The 20,838-nt window shown below is 41.4% G+C and overlaps 1 protein-coding gene across 4 annotated transcripts in view; it reads right to left on the bottom strand.

Moving 5' to 3' along the window:
• sbf2 (SET binding factor 2) overlaps window positions 1-20,838 on the bottom strand; it is a 96,614-nt gene that overhangs the window by 17,077 nt on the left and 58,699 nt on the right. For all 4 annotated transcript variants that reach the window (XM_080027125.1, XM_080027127.1, XM_080027126.1 and 1 more), the window contains exons 17-26: window positions 17,758-17,826; window positions 9,077-9,247; window positions 7,938-8,209; window positions 6,647-6,819; window positions 6,288-6,361; window positions 4,349-4,544; window positions 3,761-3,888; window positions 929-1,104; window positions 568-701; window positions 236-437 (exon numbers count right to left, since the gene is read on the bottom strand). In XM_080027125.1, coding sequence (XP_079883251.1) covers window positions 236-437; window positions 568-701; window positions 929-1,104; window positions 3,761-3,888; window positions 4,349-4,544; window positions 6,288-6,361; window positions 6,647-6,819; window positions 7,938-8,209; window positions 9,077-9,247; window positions 17,758-17,826 — 1,595 coding nt within the window. The remainder of the gene's footprint in view (window positions 1-235; window positions 438-567; window positions 702-928; window positions 1,105-3,760; window positions 3,889-4,348; window positions 4,545-6,287; window positions 6,362-6,646; window positions 6,820-7,937; window positions 8,210-9,076; window positions 9,248-17,757; window positions 17,827-20,838) is intronic.

The raw sequence follows: 20,838 nt of genomic DNA, 5'->3' as shown, positions 1-20,838 counted from the left end.
ATCAGGGTGGATCAGAAGGTTTCTGGACTGTGCGCACACACACACACACACACACACACACACACACACACACACACACACACACACACACACACACACACACACACACACACACACACACACACACACACACACACACACACACACACACACACACACACACACACACACACACACACACACACAGTTCAACGAAGAGGCAGGAATCCAACCCTGTGAGGTGTCTTGTTTATACCTGCGGCAGAGGGAGTAGAGTCTGTTGACGGCTGTGATTCTGAACTGCTCGCCCGACTTGGAGCGAGATGAGCTGGCGGTGATGGTGCCCAGGCCCAGGCGCTGGTAGTCACGGAAACAGGACTGCTCCACCAGCTGCTCCATGGTGGACTTCTCCGAGGCTCGCAAAGTGCTGCTGGGAGGAGGCTCGCCATCGTCAGATACTGTAAAACACCCGCAAAATAGGTGAATATATATTTTTTATATATATTTTACCGTTACATTTTCTGTTACGTTTTTTTTTTGTTTCTCTTTTTTCCCCTCCACATCATCACATGTTTTTTTTTCTCTCACTTGAAATGTCATCATCTTCATGCCAAGTCATCCTGCTCCCTCTGTCATTCTTCTTCAGTGTGGTCTGACCACTACGGCCCATGGTGATCTTCCCGGCCATCTTTGCCCCTTTGACAATAGTTTTGGACAGTGTTCTGTAAATGGAGTAAAACGGGAAGACAGCGACATAATTTAATGAGAGCATTGAGAGTATTTTTTTTTTCCAACATTTCAAACTGCTGAGGCATGTATAAATCTACGCCGTGATTTCAGATAATAATCTGACTCCCTGGAATCAAATTTAAAATGTTTTGTTTGTCAGATTTAATCACAACAGCCACTTAGTCCGTGGCTTGGTGGTCAGTAAAGCTGTGCCACAGACCTGAAGCCAGTGTTCCTCTCTTTTTGTTTTGGAAGGATTGATTGAGGAGCCGTTTGTCCCGCCGCGAAAGCAAAGAAGCTGAAGATGGACTGCGGGTAGCGGATCCTCTGGAGGTGCTTTCTGAAGATCTCCACCATCTCCGAGCTCACCTCCTCATCAAAAGCCACCTTTATCAACTGTAGGAGATAGGAGTCAAACTGATTATTATTTACTACACTACATTTTTTTGTGTGTCATATGTGTTGAAGCTTTTCTCTAAATGTAGAGAGCGTCTAGATTCCTCTCTGTTTGACCAGATAAGATTGGTAAAACAGCCCACATGTGGGCCACCCCCCCCACACACACACACTCCTAACTAAAGGGATGACGACGCAGGCCAAGTTAGCTTAACTCCAAGAACATGGTCACTTTCTTCCGTTGAGTCAGTAAAAAAGATAAACCATTAAAACTTTTACAACAGTACATCCAAAGACTAAAAAACCACATACTTGGCTGAAAATAGTTTTTTTCTCTTTAATTTAATAATTTAAGAAGCTTCCTAAAAATATGCTACACTGATTGCTCAATGAAACTTTAATTGTTAATTAACTAGTTTGTGAATCCTGCGGCAGCCCAGTTAATTAAGAAAAAAAACATTAAGGTGTTATGATAATAATGCCAGTTCAATATCTGAGAACGAGTACCACAGATGATATACTACATGTTACATCATCACTGCTAAAAGTGGATATCTAATTGAAGTGAACAGGAAAATCTCAGAGAGGTCACATTAATTAAAACTCACTGCAGTGCACACGGACTTGACGTGACTTATGTCCAGTGTTGGGCAAGTTACTTCAAAAGCGTAATGCGGTATTTATTACTTATTACTGGCATTTCAAAGTAGTTAGTTACATTACAATATTACTGTCTTTGAATTGTAAGGCATTACACTACTTTTACATTACTTTTGCATTACTTTCACCAAAATAACATGAAATATGGATTTGGTGTTCTCAATAGATCTTCTTGTGTTCAATGCAGCTCATTACACAGCAGGAGGTGACATGGTATGGCATAATGACTGAGCTAGGCTTAAGGCTAACACAAGTAGGCCTATGCTATATAATATAATGGTCACAGTTATAGCTCATGGTGCAATACATTTTATAATAGAAATACTGTATCTTTAGGTATTTATTTAGCCTATATTAATATCAATAGAGCTAGAGCCTACTACTGTAGATTGAAAAAGTAAATTGAGCCTCAAAGATTTGTTTCTTGCGTTCTGGCGACTTAAAAGCACAAACAAGTTGTTCACATCATCATCAACTTTTGCCTTTTTTAGTTGTTCCAAAGAATCTGCCTTATCATCTTGCCATCTAATCTAAATGATAACAGCCCATTATGTTTGTTTATCGTCTCTCTTGCGTGACATTTTATAATAACAATAGTAGCCTAAATATAGGCCTATATCTCCTTTGCTAATTCAAAGCATCCACTCATTATGTTGGGAGTCGACGTGTGTGTCAGAGGCATGAATCGACAAAGTGATCAACTCTTATTGTGACTTTTTTGCTGCAGCACTTTTAGTGCTGAGGAGAGCTTGCCAACTGCGCTGTCCTTTACGCACCATCATTGCCGCCGTTATGTTAAGATTTCATAATTTGCATCAAAGCAAACCCTTTAGGCGCCGGGTTTTATTTTTAAAAATACTAGATTTTGACACTTAAATTTCAGAAGGCTCTGGATTGAAAGTGGTTTGAGATAGAGACAAAGTGTAAATTAGACAAATATTGAGAATGACCTAAAGTTTATCTGGGGATTAAATTTTCCCATCTAATTAGCATATTATGACGTCATATGGTGGCGGCCATGTTGTAGGCTATTATGTAATTTCCATGAAATACCTGATATTTTGAAAGAGAGTTGAACTTATTTAATCAGATTCACCCCTCCATCCATTTGTAATGATGTCCACTTTGTTGTAAGCCAACAGTTGTAAACTAGAACTAGAACTACACCACAAAACTCATATAAACAGTTGGCGTTTATGATTTTTTTTTACCCACCACCATTTTTATTCAATTTTTCTTCTATTCTTCATTAATATTATTATCATCATTATTATCATTATAATATAATAATATTAATATATATATAATGCTGCGTCGCATGGCTGCACCACTGCTGCGCATGGACGCACCGTGACCGGGGCCGTAGAAAGAGTGAACACCAACTCCCTACTCGTCAACTTTTTGCTTGCCATATCTCTAAATAACTCCTAAATCCAGCAATACCGCTTCAGCATAAATAGCTTCGTGGCACACTATCTCCGATTTTGCACCTAACAACAGCGCGATTCATTTGCAGCCTGGACGCGGAGGTGTGTCACCTCTCTCCTCTGACAGCAGGCTGGGACTCGCTCCGAGGGACCCGCTGCTCGTTGAGCACAGAGTCTCCAAACACTACAAAAGTTTTCAATAACTTGGGCAGTGAGACGGAAGCCAGTAGGCTAGCGCATCTTTGGAATCAATTGTAGCAGCAAATCGAGTTTTCTTCTCCTCTAGCAGTAACATTAGCGTGGGTTTTTTCTCCTCTGCGAAACTCGCGGTGTTGGCCAATTTGTATAAAAACAACAAACCAGTCAATTTCGGGTTTAAAATGCATTGTAACGCGCGTTTCTGAGCTATGTACCGCGTTACATATTACCATTTTTTTGCTGTAATGCCTTACATTACCGCGTTACAGCAAAACGTAATGCATTACAGTAATGCATTACTTCCTGTAACGCGTTACTCCCAACACTGCTTATGTCCATACTGGGCTAAATCAGGGTGTTTCAGTGTTTACCTGGAATGATGCAGAGCGGAGCTGCAGGCCTTCCTGCATGTTCTGCTGCAGCTGGTTCTGGATGCTGATCTTCTTCTCTTTGGTGAGCGTGGACACTGGGAACGCTCGGATCACTGCCTGCTCCCCCACTGCAAACACATACAGGACCAAAGATCAGCACCACATTACTGAGAGGATTTCTGACACAAAACACCCAACACGCATTTGTTGGATAGTAGATAGTAGAGAGGTGATTGGAAATGAGAGAAGACAGAGAGAACGGCAGACCTTTCTGTTCATGCTCCTGCCTTAACCCCTTAGCCTCCAGGGCACCACCTTCTCATAACTTAAATGTTTTTTGTTTTGTTTTACACAGTGATGAAGAGTATGGTTTACCTTTTTAAAATCATAACGAAATGGCACTGTGCACTAACACACGAGGATCACTCTAAATAAGCACTCAGAAAAAGATGGTAGCTATGGTTTAAATTTGTGGTACAGTATTTCTTAGTGTTTGTATTAGTATTTTATATATATTTTTTTTATATTTGCCTGAAACAACTTAAAGATTTTTATATATTTTTTAAGATACGGTGGTTGAGTTTTTACCCAGTGGATCGTGGGGAATGCCTTTGAAAATGATGCGGTATGTTGTGAGAAAGAGGGCTCCCTCTGCTGGTAAGATGTGCGGGCCCCCCAGGAGGCCCCCAGTGGCCTCCTCCCTGCCATCGGGATCCAGAAGAACCCGCAGACCCTCTGACACCAACTCCTCTCCAGGAAGAAGCGCTGGACGCAGAATCTTAGGCTGACAGGAGAGAGAGAGAGAGAGAGAGAAAGAGAGAGAGAGAGAGAGAGAGAGAGAGAGAGAGAAAGATGTTTGCCTCAGTAAATCAAGATTTTATTTAAAAAAACAGCCAGGACATCAATTCATCAATATAATGTCAAGTCACAGCACCACATGGCCTTATTGGATATATTTTAAGCTTCACATGCACGTCATTATCAAATAAACCCACATCTTGCAACCACATTCAGCATTAGATGTCTTAAAAAAAATTATCTTGCCAACAAAAACAAACTCTCTGTACAGACCAATTCACCATTTCCCCCCTTCCAAGCAAAATGCATGATCTGTTTTTCAAGTACATTTTTTTCTGTTTATCCTATTTATTGAACTGAGTAATCATTGGTTTTCACTTTCACATATGGAAACGAATTGACTTGCTGTATTTTTAGTTGTTAGATGAAGCTTTCTAACCAGATTCTCAATTCCCATCATTCATATTCTGTGTGGGTTTGGAATCGGTTTCTGTTGTAAACCACTTTCCAAGAAGATGTCAATGGCACTTCTAAAGAAAGAAGAAGCGAACACAGCCTTGTAAAATATGCACTAATAAGGTGTTTGTGTGTGCATATCTGTTTTTTCTAAGCAGAGGTGATTGTGAACCATGTCCCAAAAACTAACACCAAATGACAATTTTTCTTCTTCTAACTAATCACTTCTGAACCCTGTGTTGCTTAGCTCCATCTCGCCTCCATAGTCAGTGGAGAAACACTCAGTTGTTCCACTGTCACAAAAGTACGAACAAAGAGGGACATTGGATCATTCGCATCATTTCCCAATGAGGCCACAGCTAACCTTGGGGAGTGAAGGTCTGGCCAGGAGATAATAAGAACTTCTTGAACCTGTCCTTGAATGGACAGCGAGAACAAGAGAGTCCCTCTGCACCTCATTACTGCTAAGCATTGGTCTTCTTCCTAGAGCTGCACCTTTAACCTATTCTTTGTTTTTCTTCTTGGTGTTATTGCTACCATAACTACTACTTTTCCGACTTGTCACGAGTCCACAGTCAGTGTTGTTTACACATATTTTTTAGTATTTTTTGGCATGCTGCTAGCAGCCAGCAGTCCAGGATGGAAGCTTTGTCCAACACATAAATGTGTGAGAAGTTAGCCACCAAATACAGCAGGCAATCTGTCCAGACTGCTCACCACGGTTTCCGGATTGCTCCCAGGGCCGTACTGGCATGGTGTTTGTCTGTGTGTATGAGTGTGCAAGAAGAATTACCAAGAGCTGGCAGACATATAGCAAAGCAGGGTCCAAAAGACCAACTGGTAAAATCTTAAAGTGCATGACTAGAAAACATTGGTTGAAATAGGCCCTTACAGTGAAGATGTGTGTAACCCCTACCAGTGTGTTATCCGGTGACTTTTCTGCAAATGATTTGTACACATTTTATGTGCCATTACTTTCTAAACAATTAATTCAACATGAAGGTTGACAAGTGAAGGAGGTTATGGTCAAAAGGCAGTATTTTCAGTAATTTGCTATATTACAAGTCTTACATTACAAGTGTATAACGTATACAGTATACAATACATTTAAATAATGTTTTCCAACTTCTGGATCAAACCCACAAAATCTTAAAATATTTTTGTGCAGATTTTGATATAAAAAAATAATAAAAAAAGTATAACCTTGCTTAATAATTGTCTATACTATAAACTGCACATCCGGCTGAAGTCCCGAGTGTAGAGCAACACTCACCTTCTGAATGGGAGGTAATCTCCTGCTCTCCCGGTGAACTGCCTCCAGAGCCTCCATCTGCATGGCTACGATGCCTGTGGGTCAAAGGCTGGTTACATATGTTCACACACATACACACACATACACACAGGTGCACATACACTTGGTACAGTGAGAGACACATGTACTGTGCGACCACACTTTTACAACTGTGTGTATTTACAGATTTTAAGGCCATTTAACACGTCAGGAGTTAATCAGCTCAGAGGAGTCTCTTGCTGTTGGGTCTGAGCACACAACTCCAAAGAAGTCTGCATAAAGCTGAGGGAATTAGGTCGTTTGCCAGAGTGTGAATGAACAGTGGATGGAAGGGGTTGTACCTGGGATCATGCTGTGCAGGCTCTTGATGTGATCCTGGGTGACTCCGCTCTCTGTGCACACCTTGTCAATGAAGCGTGCAACAAACCTGACCACAGAGTTGGCCACATCACTGGTCTCCGAGTCCTCGAACCCGCTCTCTGTGTCAAAGCTCTCCGCGACACTGCCAGCAATGCTGCAAAAAAGATACAAGATAGATGACACAATGAAAATGAAAGGTCAAGCCACTGTATATGGGAGTTTTGATCATCCGGGAGCTGGCAGTGTTGTGTTGACAGAAAGTGGATCCCAGGATGCACTGTGATAAAGATCAGTGAGAGCGAGAGTGATATGCAGCCCTGGCAAAGGGTTGATGCCCGCATAGAAATGCTCAGGCTCTATTAGCCAAGACCAATGTTTCACACGAGGCAGTGATGCAACCTCCCCTCTGTATTCACAAATACTGAGTGATGAGATCCAAATGTCCTCTGTGGGAAAACAAACAAGTCTGGGGCAAAGATTTTAGAGGAAAAATAAAAATGAGAAGAAAATTTCACACAAACAAATTTTTGGCCGCGGCATTTCTGTCTTCTCATAAGTAGAAGACAGACTTCTCATAAGACAAACCCAGAATTAAATAGTAACACTGTTTTCTTGCAGCTATTTGGAAATAAAATGTGAAATTTAAAACAAAATGTTAAAAAAAAAAGCTCACTTACTGCACATAACAAAACCTGATTACAAAGCCTGAAATATGGCTGCCTGCCTTTTCAATTCTAGGAAAGGACACTTGAGAGGATCTTCCCCAGATTTATTCCACTCTACACATACTGTAGAGAGCAAGGGAAATCACTTCCACTTCTATTTTGTTTGGTTTGGGTGAGTACAACGTAGCTCCATTAAATACACTCTGAGGGTTCTAAACTTCCTAAACAGGGAGTAAATGAGCCTCACTTTGTTCTGTGCAATAGCGATGGAAGCACACAGGATGGATGTGGGCCGGAAACAGGAGAGCTACTACGCTCCATTTGGCTGAATTGGAAAGTATCATGTAGACGGTGTGTTACGCCATGTCCACCCACGTACCTATCATCACCTTATAAAGAGTGGTACACAATACACATACTCCCAAATCACCTCACCTGGAGATAAGACTGATCGATCTACCTGACAAATACTGAACAAGCCTAGAGTATGTTCTAACCTAATCCATGTTTTGATAGACACATGAAAGACGTATATTAACAGTCAATGAAATCCCTTCTCTACTCAGATAGTGACCCACGTTAAGCTGCTGCTGCTGCTTTCTCTGACCTGTTAGTGACGATGCTATTGCTGCCGCTCTCCCAGTCAGCCACAGGGGCGTTTCGGAGCAGCTTGTTCTTGCTGGTGTCCAGAGGAACCAGCAGGTAGACCATGAGGCTGGCATAGTGGATGGCCTGGCTGAACACAGTGCTCTCCTCGTTCTTCACCAGCTCCTGTTGCTTCTCCTTGCTCAGGCCGGGCCATGAGCGCAGCTGCTCCGCCGCCAAGTCCATGGCCGTGTGCTCCTCATCTCTGCCCGCTGCAGGCAAAGGGCCAGTGTCCTTGAGAGATAACGGAACACAATTAGGAGTTAAATAGAATAGTTTAAGTTTTAGCCCTTTAGCAATTCAATGATGCTCAATTAAAATTGCCACCCACAGAGTTCTGACCTGCAGAGTGGCAAGCAGTTCAACCAGATTATGAAAAAAAACGAGTGGAAAGAGTGCATGCTGGAGTTCACAGTCTGATGACAAAAGGCACTAAATCAACAAACTGCCAGGATGCCTGTAGTGTAAAGAGTTGGTCTAATGTTACACAACTAGGACAGAATCAATTTGGTGAGGTTCGACCAATTGGTCTGAGCCTGCTTTCCAGCACCCTGGCATACGTTTCCCTAGCCTGGCACTGCCCACCAACCTTCTTCCGCTCAATTTTCATTTCCCTTGAGTAGTCAGTCTGGGTCCGTGGAATATTTGCGGGTTTTCTCAGACAGACTTTTTGGCTGTCCAATCAGCGAACAGAGGGAGTGGCATAGAACAATGACGGTGAGGTTGTGCGCCAGTTTCAGTTGAAGTCAGAAGCCGGCGCATGACATACGTCACAATCAAACGTTATGCGATTGGTTGTCAGATCCAGAGTGGCACTGGGCACATCCAATAGTTTTAAACTTCAACAGACACCCGCCTTCAAGTTAGTTTACGTTTGTCAATTGAGCGATTACAGACCTGGTAGTACCAGGCTAATGTTTCCCAGGATGGCTGAGCAAATACATATAGCATCAAAGATATTCAGTTTTTGCATATTTACTTGAATTATCATGACTCATTATTAGTAAGTTTCTGTTGTTCAATCTTTTCTGCTCTAATGTGAGTTAGAAAAGCAGGTTAAATAGACTTTATAAGAGTTTTCACTCATTATGTCGGTGTTACCTTTTGCATGACATTGATGCCGCCTTTCTCCCCTGGGGTGTTCAGATAAAGGGCTCGGATCTGACTCTGGACCTCGCTGTAGAAAGTGGCTTCCCAGAACTGCTGGTTGGTCCAGATGGGATGGTCCTGAATGCAGGTGTAGGCAAACTGGTTCACCCCCGCGGCCAGTTTCTGTAAAAGACAAAAACACATAGTAAAGTTAGAGAAAAAAGCATCATTAAACAGCTGACTATGCTTTTGAGTAGATGCCTGTGTGAGGCTGTTTTTCATACTTTTCCAATTTTGCAAGCAATCTGAACCAGTGTTAAGTGTTGAGCCGACTCTGCACACTCGTACGGATGTGCCACCCACCCCTGCCCACAAAGATAACTTTTAGAACCGTGAGCAATTTTAATTGGCAGTTTTTTGGAGGGAAGTGAGAGTGGGAAAAAGAAAAAAATTGTGATTAGCATCCCCGTTTCTCTCATAGTTTATCTCTCGTTCCCTGTAGCAACAGAAGAAAAACCAGATGTCGGATTGTCCCACCTCAAAACAGCAGTGATGGTGTTATTGTTCACAGTTTAGAAGTCAAGAAATTCTGACTGACGTTTAAATTAAATGTATTGACTACACAAGAAGTGTAAACAGACAGACAGACTAACTAAATGAAAACTTGACACCCGTAACCCCTTCTACACACGTCAGTACAAATGCATTCTAAGCAGAGGAACTTTGTAGAAAGAACTTTGTTTATTTTAAAGTTTAGGGGAAATCACAGAGTTTCCAAAACATGCCGGGCTGAATTTGCGGAAAATATGTATAAAATGTAACACAAAACATCATGAAAAATTCATTGTGAGGGAACGGTACAGCCTGGAAAACAATCCTTGACAGCTGCTCCTGCCTAGTAGGGTCATTGCATATTCTGCCTGCAATATCTGTGATCCCGTTATGATCCTGCATTAACAGCTGGTTCCTAATCGTTGCAGCTCTCTACTTGTGGGCAGAGTAAGTGTACGTTTATTTCTCATTGGCCATTTGTGTCAAGTGGGGATCTGTGTCTGTAAGAGTGCCCCCTGAAGAAGGAGCTTGCCAAAATACTGGGGAGAAGTGGGAAAACAAAAAAACAAGTCAACCGTGGAATTTAAAGTGAAATCAATCATTCCTCACAGGTTTTTAACATTTTAACAGATAACATTCCCAAATGGAGGAACAGACCAGCCCTCTTTCCCTCTGTGGAAGCAGTGCTGTTGTTTTTCATTAGTGCAGGCTGAAGAGTTCAGCACCTGATGCTTGCAAAAACAGCTACGAATGGGAACATACGGTAGTCAGCTAAAGGCATTAACTGCAATCTATACTGTACTGTAGAACACATATGGTAAACACCGCACTAAAAAAAAAACACAAACCAACATACACAAACCGTCTCCTCCAACTCCCTGCAGAGTCTGAGGGCCACGTGTAAGGCTTAAGCCCGTTATTTGATTAGCTTCTGATTTCTCTCCTCCGAGCCTGACACAAGGCAGTGGTTTCCATTATCACTTCATAGTTCGCCTTTGAAAGATAAGAGCCGTAGGGGTTTCTCTAATTATAACAGACCAAACCAAAACAGATTTATTGGCAGTGTGAAGCGCCAGATGAAGAGCTGAGAGGACAAGCGGTGAACACATAGGCTTTTGATTCATAAGAGTGAATACTACTTTCTTATGAATCAAAAATATATATATTTATTTATATTTTGTTCTGTTTTTTATAACAGAACTGATTCATTGAGTGGCAAATTGTTGGTCGAAAGCTGCCAAATGTCTGGTGATTTTAAAAATTAAACACCCTAAAAAATATTATTGCCCAACTGCTGCAGCCCCCTGCTGCTCGTCTTCTAATATAAGGTGACAAAAATATATCAACTCTTTTAGGAAATGGGATAATACTGAATACAGCAGATAACTTAATGGCTACAACAACTAAAGTTGTTTTTTGTTGTTTTTTAACAAGGAATTTATGTCACAGTTCCCTCAACAAATTATCAATTTTGGTAATAAAAGTAAAATAAAAACATTTTAGTTCTGCTCCTGTTTGAATAACAACAGAAAAATAACTTCTCTATGGGACCATATCATGGGCTGTACTTAAGCACAACGGTGCTTTTAGCCAAATGCTAATGGCAGCAAGCTAATATGCTTGCAATGAAATTGACAGGTATAATTTGTTTTACCATCTTAGGCCCCTAGCGTGTTGGCATCCTCATATTTTCTAATTCACATAAAATGTTAGCCAAAGTGGATACAAATCATCCTGTTGAATAAATGTAACAATACTTCTTGGTAAATCATCTTTTAGTGGTTGAGATATTTTACTCTACACCATAGGTTTACACCACCAGTGTGGACCGTCCGTTCCCAGAGCACTTTGGATAACATGGGTATGAAATCTCACAACAAAATATTGCACTTACGTAGTGTTTTTTTGTCTCCAGAAATAAAAAATGAGTACACTAACTTTTTTAACATCAGAGGTACCAAGCATACCGCCTTTAATGGAGCATATGGGAATAGGACCAGGGAAATGCTGGATGAAATGACAAGGACATATAAATCTCCTGTGGCTAGAAATGCTTTGAAGAGAGGTTATTATGTGACCAATCATGGCACTGCTCAGGCCAACAGAGTGACAGACTGTGGAATACATGGCAAAGAGGTCTGATTTGAGGGAAACACAGACATTGATAAATAGTGACAAGTACAATAAGAAGCAAATCCCATTGGATAGCGCTGTGGTACCTCCCTGTCACAGGAGTTTGTAACATGTCTTGCATCAGATGGTGAGTGGGCGTGCGTGTGTATTTGTGTAGGAGGGGATCTGCATAGGATTTGTCTATCCTCAGCGGGCTGTTCTTTTCTGACCTGTCTGATATGTGCAGGTCATTTTGACCGAGGTCATCTCTTTCTAATATGATAAAACGCGGGGGTTACAAAGACATCAACAAGATGGATTGGGCAAGGAGGAGGACAGGACAAAGAGAAGAAAGGAGAGGAGAAGGAAGAGGAAAGGAAAGGAGGAAGTGAAGAAGGAAGAGGTAGGAGAGGGTACAGACAGAATATCAGACCCATCCGTGTCACTATCGAAGAGGAGGAATGCAAGGTTGAGGGTGATGAAAGGCTGAAAAAAAACAAGCAGAAAACCCACAGGAAAGAAAGAAGTAAAAGGCTGTATACAGGTCGAGGGAATTGGTCTATCAGGATTTAGGATCTTGTTTTGAGTTCTAGGACATGTTCCCAAGGTTCATAGAATGATTGACTGCGGCCTCTAAACATCAGCTGTGCAGCCAAAAAGCATTACAAATGTCAGGTGTGTCTCTTAGAGACTGAGAGATGGTGCATCTTAGCTATGAATGCATTGTATATTGACGCTGAGTGAAGACTTCTGTAATATGTCACAAGCCTTGTGGCAGCAACATCATTTACAAGTGTTTGGGAAGAATTCATAGAATTCCTGAATTATAGGTGCAAAAAAGTCATTTAGGAATGCATGCCTGACCTGATCACAATCCATCTGCACAGCTTTGCAATTCTACACGAGTCAGTGTATTTGGAAGAAAACGACTTGCATCCTGAAACAATAAATAACTTTCTATTGGAACAATGTATTTATAGTACTCAGTCAAAAACATAGAAGAGAAAAAGCATGTTGAGGGTCAGACTAATAAACAAAACCCATCATGGCATCCATAGGCCATAGCTGTGTAGAAACACAGTGTACAAGTAACATAAATGTTCCAGCACAGAGTAAACATAGATACAGTCCAGAGCTGGACATTTCTGAGATACACAAGGGCCAGGCAGTACGTCATTTTTCTCGTAAGAGAGTGGTTTGACAGAGCGAGCAGCTAAATCCCCCCCCTGCATAAACTATGGCTGAAAGAATGCTAACAGTCAAGTGCTCTTGTTGTTCCAGTCATCCCAAACTGTGTTTGGGTTTTTCACTTGCTGCCTCAACTTACTTGTGTTTTCCCCTCGAGCAGAGACATTTACACATTCAAAAGGGCAGAATAACAACAGACACAGACGTCACTGGCACCTGTTCATCTCCCGATAAGCCCACCTCCTACCAGATAATGAATGCCAGAGGAACTGACTGCAGATTAAAGAATCACAACAAAATGTAAAAGCTCACCTCTAACAAAGGGCCACTGTACAAAGGTTGCATGGAATTTAGATAAACTTTACCTACACGGGCCAAATGACACCATCCATGCACAAGTTAGGCAAATAAGTATTTTTCTATATATCAGCTCTAACTTCCTTCCATCTGAAATATTAACAAACTTCTATCAAATACATCCCATGACCTCTTTAGTTTGAGCAAGACACTCGAGAAGGGTCAAGTTGAGAGGAAACCAGAGACGACCGAATATAGAATGTCTATCAAAAGCATACCCTGTTCAGTATCAACATATCGCTGGCAATTAAACTAAACATGGGCTGTCTCTATCTAGCAGATGCTGGGAGCTGAACGTTACAGTGCAAAGGGAGCTTCCCACGTTCCCCGACCTGTATACTTAAGGGCCACGCAATGGGGACAGTAGTACCACTGTAAGCATGCAAACACTGTTTGCTTGACAACGTCTGGCCAATAAAACCAAACAGGGACTTGACCAATGGCTGACTCCTGGACCTGAACCAACAAATCTGTAACGGGCAGTGCCAAAACAGAGGAAGACAAATTTGTACCCAATGTTTGGCATGCAAAAGACGTACTCTATTTCTCATGAATACTTGCACATTAAGTGAAAAATATGCATCCTTGATTAAAATGTGTATGACATGCCGTAACACTGCCACTGCTCACTCAAACAAAGAACACTAGAAGAAAAAGATCTTCAAATCTGAAAATGTACCTCCTCTGCTTTTGCATATGAGACTGGATTAAGATTAACATCAGTAGGCAGTTAGGTGGGTTAGTGCAGGAAAAACATTTTTGATTAGGTTAATGATTTAATTCAATTTAGAAAAACCTTCATATGAGTTTCCTAGTGATGTTAGAAAGTAGCACAGCCTTCCTTACAAAATGGAATGTGCACGAGGAGATACCATGCATTTAGGTGTGATAAAAAAGTGAATATGAGTTCAGCTTTGTGATATTAGGTTTAATAAAGCATCCCTTATCTAATATAGTGTTGTGCCTACAGCAGTGCTTAAAAGTACAATAGAAACCTATGAGGAAGTGTGAGGCCTACTTCCCCTTTTCAAAGCCTGATAAGGAACTCTTGGGGCTTACATGGGTAAAATAAAGCCTGGATTTGAGTTTTCTGGAGGCAAAACCCCCCAGAACAAGGGGTCATAAAACGAAGGAACCCAGCCCTAGTTTCATCACTCCTGATAAGGTTTGGTACCCCCATTGGCTGAGATCTTCCAGTCAACCATGTGACCATGCTATGATAAAACCAGCAAGCACCCCAAAATCACCACCTTTCGCAGTGGATCCATCCACAAAGCAGGTGTTTGCAAACGTTAAACTGAGCTCACAGACTGCTGGCCTGCAGTCTCTATCTTCCCGGATCTGAAGGAAGTCTCACCAAAGAAACTTCATCCTACCACGGCTGCAGAAACTCAGCCGTGCCTTCCTCCCTACCAGTCGGAGAAGAAGCCGAGCGTCCCTGAACGCAACAGACAGTAAAGCCTTACCGCCTCCGCAAAAGACGCACGCCACCACCGGAGCAAGCCAGCTGACCGTGACGGGCCCCGTCTTTCCCCAAGAAGCAAGATCGTTTTCCCCGGCATAAAAAGCAGGACCTTCCTCTAACCTGCCGTGTGGACCACAGGATCCTATCCTACCCATCGCTTCTCATCACCATCGGAGACTATTCACAGTAGGCATTTGTCTGGGCTTGTCTGGTCGCCATCGGTGACCCCCTTCACGTGACGAAAACGTCACAAGCTGTCCGCCATTTTTGGCTTTGGGCGGTGTCCACCACCCCCTTTCTTTTTGACACCCACACACACACACACAGTAGTACATGCACATGTACTATAGCCTGTGGGTTTGATTCAAAACTGTTCTTATTATTGCTTGTGCTATGTCTGCTTTCTTAAATTAGATTAGTGCATGGTTATTGACTTATGTGTATCGTTTTAATCAACTTGCCTAAGTAAATAAACCCTTACATTTTGATTTTAAGAAGCAGTCTCTGTGATATTTGTGTCTTGTATTTCACTAATGGCTGGTAAATAAGGTTTATGCTCGAATATTCACTCCTTCATTATTTTAAATGTACATTGTAACCAACTTTGACATTTTCAAGATACATCCCTTTAACATTATGAGACTGTTTTTCTGATTTGATTCAAAGTTCCCTTTTTCAAAGGGTGGTGCTCCGTAGGTATTAATAAGTAATTTGATTAGCTGGACTAATTTAATTGATCATTAATTAACAATTTTTCTTAATATTATAATTTCCTTGAAATTAATAATATTCTTGACTTTGACCAAATCTACCCCTTATGAATTCCCAACAATAGTTAATGACAATGAAACAAAGGTTGCATGAAAATAATCTTGGCCCACAAAAGACTACTAGGCAAGTGCTACATGCACAACAAAGTATGCACCAATCAGCGAAGGAAGGTTTAAAACGGTTTGTAGATTAAATACCTACTGTAATGCATAAGCAATAATTGGATGCAACACCAGTCTGATCGGTCATTATATGAGTTTCATGTAAGTACAGAGATTGATGATATGACAGGGTTAACCTAACCCTGAAAGATGAGAAGGGACCTTTTGTACATGTCACATGCTTATAAAAACAACTGCCTTCTATCTGAACTCATTTTGTTATGTATGCTGCAGTGTCATAAAGGCAACTCATTCATGATACAAAACCTCAAAAAGTTGATGAAACATGTCCCGAGAGCATTGGAACAGGGTCTGATCAATGATCAAATGTGACTTATCAGGATGGTGTATGTCTCTCAATCCATAGCCGTGATGACAGCTGCTGGGAAACCCCATTACCAAGCTTTGTTTATCTAACATTTTTCACATAATGATCCTTGCACCACTAAAAGCGAAGAGATTGCATAATAATTTTTTGGCAGATTCCCGCCCAACCTCACTTCACTTTTCACCTTTTGGCTGAGGCAGACCTCAAGCTTGTCACCAGTTTAAAACATCTGTAAATAACAAGGAAAAATGTGTTGTATTTTTAAATGATTGTTCTTTCTAATTAGCCGTCAGTTCCAGACAAGAAATCATTAATAATCGTCTAACTTAAAATAGCCGTTAACCAATTCATTGTGTAAAATTTCTGCATTAATGAACACTCCACTAAAACGCAAATTGCTTTGTTGAGGTACTATCTTGTTACATTGTTAATCGAGCATGCACCAAGCTCACACACACAGACATAAGTGATTCATTTTTCGATATTGGTGGCCCTGAAGAGAAACTAGAAGGCTTCAGTAGTGTTACATCAACCTGTGGCATGTGAACTGGATGAGTCATGTGGTGGCGGAGAGCGGGCCAGGTCCCAGGCCAGCCCACCAGGGTATGGCGCTGGTACCGGACAAAGAGCCAATGTAGACAGTTGTGTCTCTCCCCATAGCAACGAGCGAGCCGTGGGGACACAGCTGTGCGGCTAACCCTGTGTTTATAATGTGGTCTGGAAACCAAAGGCCATGGCCCCGAACGGCTACATTTTGCTAAGGCGGTTTTAGCATGCTGCTCTCTGCATGTACATGGTCAGGGATCAGCAAAGGTCAAAGGTTGAGAAGGCTATTCACTGCTTACAAATGTCTCCAGAATGCAGCTTAAATACTGGATATTTTTTAGTCCAAACAATTTATATTGATTTTTGGATAGTTAAAAAAATCTAATCTCAATAAATTGGCAGATGTATTTTTTCTAAATTTATTAGAGGCGCAACAGCAGTTTCAGGAGCTCAAACTACAGAATGTGCATAGCTACAAACCACTGGGCAGTTAGTGGTTATTATATTTAAAATATATGTGTATATGTATACAGTCCCCTCCAATAGTATTGGAACAGTGAGGCCAATTCCTTTATTTTTGCTGTAGACTGGAAACATTTGGGTTTGACACCAAAATATGAATATGAGACAATAGATCAACATTTCAGCTTTCATTTCCAGATATTTACATCTGGATCTGATACACTACTGAGAAGATAGCATTTTTTGTAAAGGAACAGCACATTTTTAGGTGAGCATAAGTATTGGAACAGATAGACTTAAAATAAATGTAAGTGAATAAGACTTCATATTTTGTTGCAAATCCTTGGCTTGCAATAACTGCATCAAGCCTGTGAACCATTTGTGGGTCACAGGCTGTATCAGATCCAGATGTAAATACCTGGAATGTAAATATCTGGAAATGAAAGCTGAAATGTTGATCTATTGTCTCATATTCATCTTTTGTTGTCAAACCCAAATGTTTCCAGTTTACAGCAAAAATAAAGGAATTGCCCTCACCATTCCAATAGTAGTAGTAGTAGTAGTAGTAGTAAATGTTTTTATTTTCGGTCCATGACCACAAGACACAACACAAAGAAGATAAACAACACTATTGGAGGGGACTGTATATATATGTTTTTTGGGTTTATTAAATCATGCTGCTATTTGCATGCATACAAATTCAAATGAAAAGAGAATTAAACTGGCAAACTCTTGTAATATATTTCCTTACCCTGTAAAAGACCGTTGACAGGGGCAGCAGTGCAGAAGCCACCGTGAACTCCTCGGAACTGGAGCAGTCCTGTAGGTCAGACAACAGGGGACAGGTCAGAGCTCATCACACACTTTTAGCTAGCTCATCACACACACACACACACACACACACACACACACACACACACACACACACACACACACACACACACACACACACACACACACACACACACACACACACACACACACACACACACACACACACACACACACACACACACACACACACACACACACACACACACACACACACACACACACACACACAATGCCATGATATGACTGATGCACTGCTGTATACGTTATGCACTACTGTATAATGCTGTACATTGCAGATATGTGATCTGGGGGTGAACACTGGGGGGCAAACACTGTAATCCATCCTCAGCAAACATAACTGTGTTACATAAAAATACTCTGTCCTGTTTGATGTCAAGGCGATGCTCAAGAAAAGAAAAGAAAAAGAAAAATAGATCTGTCAAAACCCCTTACGCTTCTCTGCTCCCCTTTTGAGACATATGCTTTCAATACTGTTATATATCCTCCAGTCTTGACACAAAAGTCACAGCACTCCAGTCTTCAATGTATTAGTGATTTGATGTTTTGCTTCATCTATATTGCCAAACAAGAAAAACTTGAAGAAAAAAATGCAAGGACTCATTTCGTCATTTTGTCCATAAAATGCTGTGTCTATTCATGAAGAAGACATCACTCACCAGAAAGCAGATGTAATTGTCTTTTTTGTTTTGTTTTTGTAAATATTACCTTTTTGATATTTGCACAACATACCAAAGTGTCTTTGTATTTGGGACTGTTCGAGGTCAAAGAGGGCAGCACATAATGGTACTTTCAAGAGAAAGGTATTAGGATGAAGAGTAAATTAAGGGGCTTAGAGCAGGGGACCTTAGGGGCCTAACCAAAAGCTCTCTGGCAGAGATCACAGAGAACGAGGAGAACAGGACAAAATAAGAGAAAAGGACACAAGTTGGACTCAAAGTAGTAAAATCACAGGAAATTGGTACTTATCCCCAGTCAGCTTTGTTGGGATTTACTTGCTGAACTATATAAATGAGAATTGTCAGAGGGAAACTTGACTGAAGGCCATGTACAAAACAAACAGCACTGGTCCTGACCCGACTCTCTATCCTGAGTCACGTGAGAACACAAAAACACACACATACAGAAATCTTAAATTCATGACTTTGTCCCTTCTAAAACTATGTAACACATTATCAGAGTCTTTTATTTTGGCGGGAGAAGAGTGCTACGCTTTCTGATATTAGTCCGTAATGGGGGGCCTCGGTTACCGCCAGTCCTCCAGAAGCACGCACACACACACACACACACACACACACACACACACACACACACACACACACACACACACACACACACACACACACACACACACACACACACACACACACACACACACACACACACACACACACACACACACACACACACACAGAGGGGTGAAAATGTAAAACACAAGTTCCACAGCTACACATGAAAGCTTGGCCCCCCTGTCGACTGAGCAACATAGTTTCTGTTTTACTATTCTTGTCGCAAGTGGGTGTTATTTGGGCTGCGGTGAAATGTTCTAGCTTGGAGCGCCACCAATTCATTGTTTACCGGCATCCTCAACAATGCGGCAGGTCACAGGAGTTCACAGACCCCCAGACAAAATAGAACAACAAGTGGAAACGCACAGGCAGAAAGGGGTGAATAATTAACAAAGCAAGCGGCATTCCATTATGTCACTTTAAAAAAAAAGTGAAGTCCAGTGATGCATGTCAAGCTGTCCTCTGGAAAGACACTCATGACGACAAACCTTTTGAAGAGCTGAAAAATTCTGCAGTCATGCTCCTGATGAACCTTTGTCAAGAGGCTGCTTCAACATGCCGTATCTCATATAAAGTGGACATTATCAGGTGTACTTAAGCCACACTTATTATCATCACCTACCAACCTCCACCTTTATCTTCTGTAAGCAGACTGAGAGGCTAAGTGACAGCCCAAAAGGTTTAGAGGTCAACTTAACAAAGTGAACAGATACAGAGTTAAACCTAAAGCAGGTCTGAGATCAGATTGATGAATGGAAGGTCTAACCCGAGACGTAGAACAGAGCTGTTTCTAGTCTATATCAGCATCACTCATGGGGCTTGACCAAAGCAAGGGTGTTGTATTTAGGACTTAATCATTGTTATAGGTGAATAGATCCACATGGTGCAGGGTGGGGGAATACGTTTTTTTTCTTTTTTTTAGATTACAAGAAAGTAGGTCAGAGGAGGGTCTTGTGTATTCCCTGCATTTCTGTTTGCGAGGACACCCTGCCGTCTTCCTTTCCTCCAATTATTTACTGTACTTCTCACTGATTTTACCCCCTTGTAGCTGCAGCAGCTATGATGGCTGTAATGACTAACACACAGCTATTCTGTTTCAGACACGTACACAAAGTGAGAAAAAACAAGAGGCATGGGCCACGTGAGAGAAAGAAAGAAAAGGCTTAGAGGATGTGAATGAACAGCAGCTTCCTCTGAGTTCCAGACAATTTGGCAATTTCCAGGAAAGCTGCAAGATTGAACTGACATTTAACAACATGTTTTTACGACACTTTTCATGGCTACCGACAATCGAAAATAATTTAATTGACCATCATTTCTTGAATTATTAATAGGAAAAAGATAAGCCACATAGTTGACCTCCGGACAAACAACAAACACATATTCCGTATAGTGAAAGCATGAAATCTGATTAACGCACATGTTTACCTGGGCATACTCTAGAAAAACAAGTTATCTGAACATGGGAATGATACCCGTTGCAGATTCCCAGTGACCCTGTTACGCAAGGGCAATCCACCAAGGCCACAGAGACAGACAGAGGCCATGTTCTCACAGCAAGAGACTTCATTTCTTGTCTAAAAAAAGGGAAAGATATAATGTCATGTATTCACTATTAAAGCCACTACGAGTAACATTGCACGTTGGCGGCCCCTTTGGACAAAAGCAGTAGTATTTTTACGACGCCAGCT

The sequence above is a fragment of the Ammodytes marinus genome (assembly GCF_949987685.1).
Source record: "Ammodytes marinus genome assembly, chromosome: 1".
Taxonomy (NCBI): domain Eukaryota; kingdom Metazoa; phylum Chordata; class Actinopteri; order Uranoscopiformes; family Ammodytidae; genus Ammodytes; species Ammodytes marinus.
This window is presented reverse-complemented; position numbering and strand designations above follow the sequence as displayed.